Source organism: Mesocricetus auratus, unplaced genomic scaffold, assembly GCF_017639785.1.
Source record: "Mesocricetus auratus isolate SY011 unplaced genomic scaffold, BCM_Maur_2.0 Super-Scaffold_100010, whole genome shotgun sequence".
Taxonomy (NCBI): Eukaryota; Metazoa; Chordata; class Mammalia; order Rodentia; family Cricetidae; genus Mesocricetus; species Mesocricetus auratus.
The window spans coordinates 74,508,369-74,520,867 of record NW_024429194.1 but is presented as its reverse complement, the minus strand read 5'-3'; the positions used below and the strand labels follow the sequence as shown (position 1 = coordinate 74,520,867).

At 40.1% G+C, this 12,499-nt stretch overlaps 1 protein-coding gene and 1 long non-coding RNA gene across 19 annotated transcripts in view; one reads left to right on the top strand and one right to left on the bottom strand.

Moving 5' to 3' along the window:
- Positions 1 to 12,499, top strand: part of LOC121142909 — a 38,212-nt gene that overhangs the window by 24,608 nt on the left and 1,105 nt on the right. The gene's annotated exons all lie outside the window — the stretch shown is intronic.
- Kif21a (kinesin family member 21A) overlaps positions 9,194 to 12,499 on the bottom strand; it is a 123,271-nt gene continuing 119,965 nt past the window's right edge. For all 18 annotated transcript variants that reach the window (XM_013111165.3, XM_040753958.1, XM_040753960.1 and 15 more), the window contains one exon: positions 9,194 to 10,383. In XM_013111165.3, coding sequence (XP_012966619.1) covers positions 10,290 to 10,383 — 94 coding nt within the window. In that variant the 3' untranslated portion in view covers positions 9,194 to 10,289. The remainder of the gene's footprint in view (positions 10,384 to 12,499) is intronic.

Below are 12,499 nucleotides of genomic sequence, written 5' to 3'. Positions count from 1 at the left end.
ATGAAAGATCTGCTCCCGTCCTCCATTAGCAACAGAATAGTTTGCCACATAGCAGAAGCTTTCTGAGCTTTCTCAGGGGAAGCCAAGTTCAAGCCACCACCCAGTCCACACCCCATCACACATTTTGGAATTCCCATTCTCTTTTCTTTGCACTTTTATTTCTCATTACTACCTCTCTATGCTAGAGTTCAAGCATCACCCCCTTAGAAAGTGAGAAAAACAATCTTTAGCCTTCCATTTATTTGAAATAACAGTAAGTGAAACCTGATCCAAGAGTTTTGGACACAGTACATTCCTGAAAGCGGATCCCGGAACTGTTCCATAAATCCCTGCAAACTGCCTCTCTATATATTTTTCCTTTAGGCCTACATCGACTGATAACATTGAGGTAAGTACACCACCTTAAAGGACTAGAGAGGAAACCCCAGGCCCAATGTACTTACACAAGTGTGCTGACTGTCTCACACAATGGGGACCAGGTGCGGTTGTGGTGTCAGGCTCTTCTCAAGCTGCTGTCACTGTCACTACTTGAAAGCCGCATGCCTCTCACACATGGCCTCCAGGAACGGTGGGAGCTGCAGACATGTGCAGCGCAGCTAACTTCTCCTTGTCATGGCGTGATAATACTCTTAGACAGACTAGGAATGAGGCCTGACCATCAACCACCATGAGGAAAGGTCTACATTTCAGTGGGTTTAAACTGCTCTTCCTGAACTTGTTTTCAGCTCTGTGAAGAACACAATTGCCTCAGAGCTGTGGTTCTCAAGGCGAAGGCTCTCCCAGTCACACCTGTGCTGTCTGGGAAGCACAGCAGTTATATACAGAGTCTTGTGAATCAAATTCTGGAAGGAAGCCCGGGCAATCTGCACTTTAACAGGCTCTCCAGGTGACTGACTAATGCAGCTGAAATGAAAAGCACTGGTTTCAGCTAATTCTTACCAGTCCTGAGCTTTCCCAGTGCCACCTGGGTTGTGAAGAGCAGAGCGGATTCCTGAAACGGAGATTGTGCATCACGTGATACACACTTGTGTCTCAGGGGTGGCCTCTTCTTTTTCTAAATTAGACTGTGCTTTGATTTTGCATTATAAATAAGAAACACTAGAGAACAATAAAAGACAAGGTAGTTTGCAAATAACAAACACAAAGCAAAATTTCAAAATTTTATCTAGATTTTTTTTTCAGCTAGGTTTTGCTCACACAGAGACAAGCACAGTGGACCATTTCTCAATCTATTGGAATCCTTGGACCATGTTCAATAACTAGTGTTTCCACCTTAGAAAATATTTTCCGTAAGCCAGAGATATTCGTTTCATGGGAAAAATAAATGTATACCTTTGTCTTATTTAGTATAAAAACAAATAAGCTCAAATGGTGTGGTGACACAGCCCCATAACCCCTGTGCTTGGAAGGCGGAGGCAGGAGGATCATACTTTTGAGGCAACCTGGTTCCCATAGCGAGGTCCTGTCTCAAAACAAACAAACAAACAAACAACAACTCCCCACCAACTGAAACAACCATAAAATCTTCAACCTCAACCTTTTCCTGATTTATTTGAGGAAATATCAAAATCAAATACAACAAATAAGCAATGATATTCACAAACATTTTTTTACGTAAGAAATTATAGGTGCAATTGTCCACAGTCATTGGGGAAAGATACAGTCATCTGTTTAAAAGCAACTTCATCCTGGAAATCCTGACAACTCAGATACCTGGAGACCTTTCTCTGAAGAGTGGTTATTCTATAGGAAGATGAACTAGATGAGGTCACTTTACCCCCAGGAAATGCCTAGAGTAAAAGTTAGACAAGAAAATCACCTCAAGTTGTTGATTCTCTGTTTCTGGTGTCTATGCCACAGCAACATGTCCATTTTGCTCATCACTTCCATGGGAAATGGTACTAGCACTCACCACCCCCATCAAATAAATTCATTTAGTGCAAACATTTTTATCACTAAATTGCAATTCAAAGTCTGTTTTCTGTAGTGGTATGGAGTCATTTCTAAGACACATGCCAATTTAGGCACAAGAGAAGGGGCAATGTGCAGCTGGCATCAAGAATTAGAAGTGCAATTTATGGGGAGAAATATCATCAGTAAAAAGTTCTTCAGTGGTGACAAGTGGTCCACATGGATGGCAAGAGTCTTAGGATCCTGTACACACACCTTTCTTGCCTTCTTTTGTTTCTTCCAATCAGGAATATCAGTGCGGAACAAGCATAGCAGTTACTGTCAATCTTCTCTGTGGCCCCAGTATCTGAATGCATATGGCAGCATGTCAGTGCCTTAACAGAGATGGCCAGTGCCATGATTTGACAATATTCAAATCAGAATTTTTTATAGTCATAGATAATGGGTTATTAGTTCTAGAGAAACCATTGAAAGTACTGTTAGAAAATATGGGGCCTAAAGTTTGGATATTTTAATGAAAAACACAGGAAGTCAGAGGTTTCCAAGGAACAAATATTTTAAAGGAAGAAATTCAGCATTTTGAACTGTCCTTACTAGCCACAACCTATTTTAACTTACAGTTCTAAAGACCAAAGACTAACCAAGCACCATTGTGCAAGATGCAGAAGGTGACTCCCTGAGCACCCCTTACTTTCCATGACTGAAAACTTGTCATTGTATTGTTAGATTGAGAACAAGCTATGCAAACATTTGCAATGTTTAGAGTAAGTGTTGTCTTCCTGTGTCATACAGTGGTGGACAGCCCTGAAGATGGATACTCTGCATATCTGGTTGTTCTGTGTATGTGAAATCCACTTGCACAAAACACTTTCTAGAGTGTTTTACAGACATCATTAACTATGTAGACTCATGCCATTTATTTAGACTAGTATGGAAAAAGAATCTTAAAATTTGTGGTGCCTGGGGACCACCACTGAACCTCCCTTCCTGGAGGGAGCCTATGCACCCCAGATTCCTGGTCTTCTTCTCCACCCACAGAACCAGGAGTAGGACCAGGAAGAGGAGAACTACCAAGTATTGGACTTGCTTGCACCCACCAAAAGGGAACTCTGGTCCCCTAACCACCAGTTCAGGAAAAGGATCTTTCTGCACCCACTAGAAGAAGGGATGGAAGGAGACAATACAAAAACACACTTAACAGCAGAAAAATAAATGTGACACCACCAGATTCTAGAGACTCTACACCAGCCAGACTCGACCATTTCAATGCAAATGAAGAAGAAGAGAATGACCTTAAAAATAACTTCATGAAAATGATAGAGGCCCTCAAAGAGGATATGGGAAAATCCCTTAAAGAAATGGAAGAAAAAAACAAACCAAAAAAGGAAGAAATAGAGGAAAAGACAAAGCAAAAATTGCAAGAAACAATTCAAAGAGTGCAAGGGTTAAAAACTGAAATAGAGACAAATAAAACACAGTCTGAAGGAAGGCTGGAAATAGAAAAGCTGGGCAAATGGCCAGGTACTACAGATGCAAACATAACCAACAGAATACAAGAGACAGAACACAGAATCTCAGGGATTGAAGATACACTAGTAGAAATAGATTCATCGACCAAAGAAAATCTTAAGTCCAACATACGCCTAACACAAAATATCTAGGAAATATGGGACACCATGAAAAGCGCAAACCTAAGAATAATAGGTATAGAAGAAGGTGAAGAAAACCACCTCAAAGGGACAGAAAACATATTCAACAAAATCAAAGAAAAAACTTTCCCTACCTAAAGAAAGACATGCCAATGAAGGTACAAGAAGCTTACAGAACACCAAATAGAGTGGACCACAAAAAAGTCCCCTCACCATATAATAATCAAGACCCCAAACATACAGAATAAAGAAAGAATATTAAGAGAAGCTAAGGAAAAAGATCAAGTAACATATAAAGGCAAACCTATCAGAATTACAACTGACTTCATGGAAACTCTGAAAGCCAGAAGGTCCTGGATAGATATTCTACCAACACTAAGAGACCATGGATGCCAGCACAGAGTACTACACACAGCAAAGATTTCAATCACTATAGATGGAAAAAACAAGATATTCCATGACAAAACCAGATTCAAACAATACATATCCACTAACCCAGTCCTACAGAAAGTTCTGGAAGGAAAACTCCAACCCAAGAAAGTTAACTACAAACAGAAAAACATAGGCAATAGATAACCCCACCTTACCTGTATCCCACAAAATTCAAAAATTTAAAGGAAATGAACAATTTTCTGGATAGCTATCACTTGCCGAAATTAAATCAAGAACAGATAAGCAATTAAATAGACCTCTAGCCCCTATGGAAATAGAAGCACTCATCAAAAGTCTTTCAACCAAATGAAGCCCAGGTCCAGATGGCCTCAGTGCAGAATTCTACCAGAAATTCAAAGAACAGCTTATGCCAATTCTTCTCAAAGTATTCCACGAAATAGAAGCAGAAGGATCTTTGGAAAATTCTTTTTATCAGGCTTCAATAACCTTGATCCCTAAGCCACACAAAGACACAACTAAGAAAGAGAACTTCAGACCTATATCCCTCATGAACATTGATGCAAAAATACTCAATAAAATACTGGCAAATCGGATCCAAGAACACATCAAAACAATCATCCACCATGATCAAGTAGGTTTTATCCCAGGGATGCAGGGTTCAACATATGAAAATCCATCAATGTAATCCACCATATAAACAAACTGAAAAACAAAAATCACACGATCATCTCATTAAATGCTGAAAAAGCTTTTGACAAAATCCAACACCCCTTCATGATAAAGGTCTTGCAGAGATCCGGGATAAGAGGAACATACCTAAACTTAATAAAAGCTATATACAGCAAAACAATGGCCAACATCAAACTAAATGGACAGAAACTCAATGTGATTCCTCTCAAATCAAGAACAAGACAAGGCTGTCCACACTCTCCATACCTCTTCAATATTGTACTTGAAGTTCTAGCTAGAGCAATAAGACAACAAAAGGAGATCAAGGGGATACAAATTGGAAAGAAGAGGTCAAACTTTCACTATTTGCAGATGATATGATAGTTTACATAAGTGATCCAAAAAACTCTAACAGGAAACTCCTGCAGCTGATAAATACTTTCAGCAAAGTGACAGGATATAAGATCAACTCAAGAAAATCAGTAGCCCTACTATATACAAACGATAAAAGGGCTGAGAAAGAAATCAGAGAAACATCGCCCTTTACAATAACCACAAACAACATAGAATACCTTGGGGTGACCCTAACCAAATAAGTGAAAGACCTGTGTTGCAAGAACTTGGAGTCTTTAAAGAAAGAAATTAAAGAAGACATCAGAAAATGGAAAGATCTCCCACGCTCTTAGGATCAACACAGTAAAATGGCAATCTTGCCAAAAGCAATCTACAGATGCAATGCAATCCCCATCAAAATACCAGCACAATTCTTCACAGGCCTCGAAAGAACAACAATCAACTTTATATAGAAAGACAAAAGACCCAGGATAGCCAAAACAACCCTATTCAACAAAGCAACGTCTGGAGGCATCACCATCCCTGATTTCAAGCTCTATTATAGAGGAATAGTTCTGAAAACAGCTTGGTATTAGCACAAAAATAGACAGGTAGACCAATGGAATCGAATTGAAAACCTTATATTAACCCACACACCTAAGAACATCTGATTTTTGACAAAGAAGCTAAAATTATACAATGGAAAAAAGAAAGCATCTTCAACAAATGGTGCTGGCATAACTGGATGCTGGCATGTAGAAGAATACAAATAGATCCATGTATATTGCCACACAAAACTTAAGTCCAAATGGATTAAAGATTTCAACATAAATCCAGTAACACTGAACCTCCTAGAAGAGAAAGTGGGGGGCACCCTTGAACGAATTGGTACAGGAGACCACTTCCTGAACATAACACCAGTAGCACAGACACTGAGGTCAACAATTAATAAATGGGACCTCCTGAAACTGAGAAGCTTCTGTAAGGCAAAGGACACAGTCAGCAAGACAAAAAGGCAGCCCACAGAATGGGAAAAATATTCACTAACCCCACTTCTGACAGAGGGCTGATCTCCAAAATTTACAAAGAACTCAAGAAGCAAGTCTCCAAAACACCAAAGGATCCAATTAAAAAGTGGGCTACAGAACTAAATAGAAAATTCTCAATAGAGGAGTCTAAAATGGCTGAGAGGCACTTGAGAAAGTGCTCAACATCCTTAGCCATCCGGGAAATGCAAATCAAAACAACTCTGAGATACCATATTACTCCTGTCAGAATGGCTAAAATCAAAAACACCAACGACAATTTATGCTGGAGAGGATGTGGTGAAAGAGGGACACTCCTCCATTGCTGGTGGGAGTGCCAACTGGTTCAGCCACTTTGGAAATTAGTATGGAGATTCCTCAGAAAAATGGGAATAAACCTACCACAGACCCAGCAACTCCACTCTTAGGCATATATCCAAAAGATGCCCATTCATACAACAAGGATGTCTGTTCCACTATGTTCATGGCAGCATTATTTGTAATAGCTAGAACTTGTAAGCAACCTAGATGTCCCTCAACCGAAGAGTGGATAGAGAAAATGTGGTACATTTACACAATGGAGTACTATTCAGCAGAAAAAAAACAATGGAATCTTGAAATTTGCAGACAAATGCAGGGCACTAGAAGAAACCATCTTGAGTGAGGTAGCCCAGTCACAAAATGACAAACATGGTATGTACTCTCTCATATATGGATTTTAGACATGGACCAGGGGAGCGCTAGCCTACAATCCCACTGCCAGAACCTTCAACCAATGACTGATGGAAGCAGAGGCAGACATCCAAGGCTAAACACTTTGCTGAACTCAAGGAACCCAGAGATAGAGAGGGAGGACTGATGAGCATAGGGGTCAAGACTGGGCTTGTTTAACCCACAGAAACAGCTGGCCTGACAAGGGTTAGCTCTTGAACCCCAGACTGATGGCTGGGAACCCAGCATGGGACTGATCCATATCCCCTAAATGTGGGTGTCAGTGAGGAGGCCTAGGCAATCTGTGGAGCCTTGGGTTGTAGATCAGTATTTATCCTTGGCATACAAATGGACTTTGGGTGCTCATCCCTCAATGAGAGGCTCTGTCAGCCTGGACTCTTGGGGGAGGACCTAGGCCCTGTCCTGGATAAAATGACAGACTTGGACCCCCCCAAGGAGGGCCTCACCCTCCCTGCGGAAAGGAGTGGAGATTGAGGGAAGGGGCATGGGAGATTGGTGGGAGGACGGGAGGGAAAGGGAGCTGGTATTGACACGTGAAGCAACCTTGTTTCTAATTTAAATTTAAAAATTAAAAAAGACAAAAAAAGAGTCTTAAAATTCAGACTCAAAACGGATAAATATTCGTCTCCCAACTCTTAGCAGGAAATGGAATGTTATAGTGGCATGGCAAATTGGGTACCTCCCTCTGTGTGTGTTACTTTTGTTTATGCTGCATTTGTTTAACTTTCTGAAGCTGTGGTTCTTTGCTTGTCTAAAACACCTGATGGTCTAATAAAGAGCTGAGTGGCCAATAGCAAGGCAGGAGCAATGATAGGTGGGGCTGGCAGTCATAGAGGATAAATAGAAGGAGAACCAAGGAGAGGGGCAACGAGAGAACAAGGAGAAGAGGACATCAGGGGCCACCGATCCAGCCACCCAGCCAGTCACAGAATAAGAAGTAAAGATACACAGAAGTGTAAAAGATAAAAGCCCAGAGGGAAAAGGTAGACAGATAAGAAACGCTGGCTCGAAACAAGCCAGGCTTAAGGCTGGCACTCATAACTAAGGACAAGCCTTTATTTGGGAGTTGGGTGGTGGGCCCATCAAAAAGCTAGAAGAGTGAAAGAGCAAAATATTGATCAATATCCCTCACCCTTAAGTTTAAAACCAGTCACTGAACTCATAAGTTTGCAGACAAAGGATGTCTCTGTTCGTGCCCTTAGTCACACACAGCTCTGCCCAGACCGTTGCTCCCGAATTGCCCCCCCTTCTTTCCCTTCTCTGTCCTCTTTCCCTCCCATTCTCTATTATTCCCTCTTCTGCTTTCAAACAGCCCTTTAAAAACTTTTCTGCTGTTTCTCTACGTATGAAAGAAAACATGAAGCTTGTCTGCGTCTGGCTTCTCTCCCAAATATGATGACCTCCATTAATATCTATAGCCCAGCAAGTGATGTGATTTCATTCTTCATGTGTGTGTTTGCCATTTTATTTCTCCGTCTGTTGCAAATCATGTCATGGCGACTGTGAGGACTGCTGCAGTTTTCTTCAGGTATGAATCCAGGAGTGGTGCGGCTCGATTATATGGTTGTTTTGAATTTCTGTTTTGGGTTTTGTTTTGGTGTGACCCTCACACATGCTCCTTCATTCTACCACTGAGCTGTCCCTCCACTGAGTCCTTAGCTTTGGAGAAGTCTGGCTGGTGGCTGAAGCTAGCTTTGGACCCATTTCACTAAGGCTGGGCTGAGACTCTGAAGTCCTACCTCTGTGGCCCCAGTGTTGGGATTACAGACCTGTACCACCACACCCAGCTAATTTTAATTTCTTGAGGATTTTTCACACTATTTCCCATAGTGGCTGGACTAATTTCACTCCTACCAGCATTTTTTTTTCCTTTTTTGGAAGTTTTACAATAGCCATTCTCACAAGAGTGAGATGCCATCTTACTGCAGTATTCATTTGTATTCTGTGGATGACTAATACATTCTGTATGGCCCTCAGGTAATAACCATCTCCCCACTTTAAAAAAAAAGCTGTAAAACCAAGAATAGCAGAGGCTGGAACCATGGCTCAGTGATTAATTTAAAAAAAAGTGTTTCACCACAATCACCATACATGTGCATAAAACAAGATAGAGAAATACATGTGCAGCTCAACATGAAACAAACAGGCAATATTTGGGACCCAAGAAAAAATACAGCACAGAGCTTGGACTCCAAGAACCTCTTCTACAGCTCAGACCTGCTCTATGCTCTTGTCTCTGTCCATGCCCTTCTTTGCTGGGAGACCTGGTCACTGCCTTCACATTTACCACAATGATTTTTTGTATTGTTATCTATGTTCAAATCCCTCAAGTTGCATCATTTGATTTCTTTAATGAGCATTTCCATGGTTCATCCAGAGAGTCGTCAGATAATAGTCTGCTCACACCACAGGCAGACGAAAATGTTTACCCAACACTGTAATATTCCCACATTTAGAAAAAGATTAATAGAATAAAAACAATTCATAGCATCATGTTTATTTACTCACTGGCTAAACTTTCATTTACAAACAAATATTTTCATAGCAAAAAAAACACACACAAGACAATAATTATACTGTTACATAAAATTAAACTTGCAGAATTTACAACTTAATATTCTGAGCAGACAGATAAATTATACATCCTTTAACAAAACCCAATCAAACAGCATTTAGAAATTCATACAGTCATAGTGCCAGATAGTCTTTCTTTACAATCTACCTATTTACATTGTTTCCCACCACAAATGATACGTCTACCAATGTGTGCAAACACAGTATATTTAAAATATATTTAGCAGCATATAAAAAAATCAGAGAAAAGAGACAGGAGCTATTGCTATTAAACAAAAAGAAACTAAAAGAAAATAATAGAAACAATTCCATAGGAAAATAGATCAAAATATCTTTCTGTTAGGAAATCAACAGCTCACCGTCACAGAACATGTGCCCGGTACTAGAAACACACCAGCTCCGCAGCACTGCAATCCTGAGCACAGAATGTAGAACCCCTGAAAGCTTTGGTCAACACAGGGAAACGTGAACACTTTCGCACAAACTGTTATCTTTCTTAGCAGACTAAGGTCAACTATGAGGAATCATCAATAACAGTTCCTTTACATTGAAAGAGCTTTGAAATTTGGAACCCCTTAGAGACTGACAAAATTTTGCTGATGGGCAGACAACATATGATTAACGGTCCCAGTACATGTTTAAGTGTGTAAGTTGTGGGAACACATCTGAATGGGTGAACAGGTAGGAGTTTGTTGTTTTAACTCTGGTGTACTTCTGTCACAAGAGCAGACATCTTAGAACTCAAATAATTTGAAAGTATCTTTTTATAGCCATGGTCAAAGTGCGATACAAGCAATACATCAATTGTAAGACCCATATGTGTTGGTAGATAATAATATTCCACATACAAGACGGTACAGCTTATTAGAATACATTTTTATCTAGCAGATAGATTCAGATATATTTCCAGTTGATTCCATTAATAATAAGTGCAGGACATCATCTTCAATAAAGAACGAGGAGTATCATCACAGTGTCAGTTTATGCTTGTCTCCATTTACGTTTAATTACTGGCAATATCTTCCCCCAGATCTCCTGTGTCAGAGATTTGACCATCTTGCAAATTGTGGGCTTTCCAGATTCTCACGGTCCGATCACTACAAAACAACAGATTTTAAATGGACATATGAACGGAGGCAGAAATGTCCAAAAATAGCTCTCAGAATTACCTAGGGCAACAATTTTCATTGAAGGTTTTTGACCAGAGCAAGTAAAACGTGCGCAGTGTGGTTTTACTTTAATCTCATTTATTTCTAAGCCCCGGTTTTTCCATTTTGGAACAAGAAAGTGTAGGGGCGGATAGCTTTGTGGGGCTCACCCCTACAAGAAAGTATAAAATTTGCTGTTTCTTTTCTTTTATTTTATAGGAGCCCGTTGTTAAGAGACTAGATTTTTTAAAGACTTTGGAACTTATTAAAGTTGGACTGTGTTCTACATTATGATATTGGCATCAAATCTTGGAGACAAAGAATTGAAAAGTTACAAGATTATGGTTTAAAGAGGTGTGTCTGTGTCAAGTGGGCAAGGGGAGAGTGTCCTCTTTAGCTTTACCTGTCTACTTGTCACAACCTAGGGTAATGTGAGAGGAAAGTCTCAACTGAAGAACTACCTAGATCATATTGACTTGTGTGCCTGTCTATGGGGAAGTTGCCTCAATTATTAATTAATGTAGGAGAGTCCAGCCTGCTGTCAACAGCACCATTCCCAGGGAAGGTGTTCCTGGGCTGTGTAGGAAAGCCGGCTAACCTGAGCCTATGAATGAGCCAGTAAGCAGCATTCCTCCATAGTGTCTGCTTCAAGTTCCTGCTGGACTACCCTGGATGATGGACAACCTGCTCTAAGTTGTTGTTGGTCAGTGTTTCATCACAGCAACAGAAGGAAACCCCAGACTCCTTTAGAAAATGTTTAAAATAGACCTTTGGGGTTAGGGGTGTAGCTCAGTAGAAGAGTAATTGCCAAGCCAGTGCAAGACCCAAGGTTCCACTGTAGTAACTTCACACACCCCAAAAAAGTATAACTTCTTAGACTCTATTGACTATTTTCCTATGATTTTAAGAAAAAATGTAGTAAATTTATTGGCATTTAATATTCCTTGAGTAATACTGAAAAGTTTAATTCTCCAAATAATAAGAGTACCTCATGAAAAGTAAGTATAGTTAGTTACTTACACATCAATCCATGGGTCCCAGTGATGTACAACACTTAGTCTTATCTTAAATACATTATTTTCAGTGAGTTATTAAAGATGTAATAATTTTGTGGGTAAATAAGCAAAAGTAGGGACTCTTAAGCAAATAGTACAACTTGGAGAAGGCATCACTGAAGCATCTATGATCCCCAAGGTGGGGCCATCACTCAGTCAGAGAAGAGCCTACCTGGAATTCGTGAGGCCTTAGAGTTAATCCTCAGCATAGAAACAATAAAGAAAAAAGAGTAGGGCATTTACCAAGATAATGCAAACATGGGAAAGCTGTGCTTTCTAGCCCTACTAGGAGCTGGTGATGATTGCTGCAATGGCCTGTCTTGCTACCTCGTTCAAGCATCTTAACCACCACCTCCCTCCATTACTGCTTTGTACCCCACCCTTCACTGACATCCCTGCAGGTTTCCCCCTTCTTATTCTCTGCTGCTCTGGTTAGAACAGAAGGTAGAGTTTATGTCCGCTTTGCTTTCTGCTCTCTTCCTAAGAATCTAGATTATGACTGGGCACGCAGAAGGTTCATTATGAGTAATCAAATAAAAAGACATCAATTAGTCAATCCAGCTATTAAGAGGAGGGAGGAAACAGATGTTACTGCCATATTCTTATATAGTCAATGGAGAAAGAAGTGCAAAGATTGTTAAAAATAATTTGTTCTAAATAAAAATCATAGCAAATTAGCTGCTCTTCTGAAGAAAAAAAATTAAAATTACTCATTAATGATTTTTTTAAGTCAGCAAGGAAAGATCTGATGTCAGGTTCAATGATATGCAGGCTGTACCCTAACATTTTGAAGTCAGCCTAAACTCAAAGCTTGTAGAGTTTATCCGAAATTATAATTGAGGAGCCAGGAGTGATGGCACACCACTACAATTCCATCTCTTGAGTAGCTAAGCCAGCCTGGGCGAAAGAGCACGATCATATTAAAAATAAAGTAGTGAAAGTAAATCATTCGTCTGGAACCAGTTGCTAGAATGACTATGATGACAGAGGGATCCCCGCTATGCCATTTT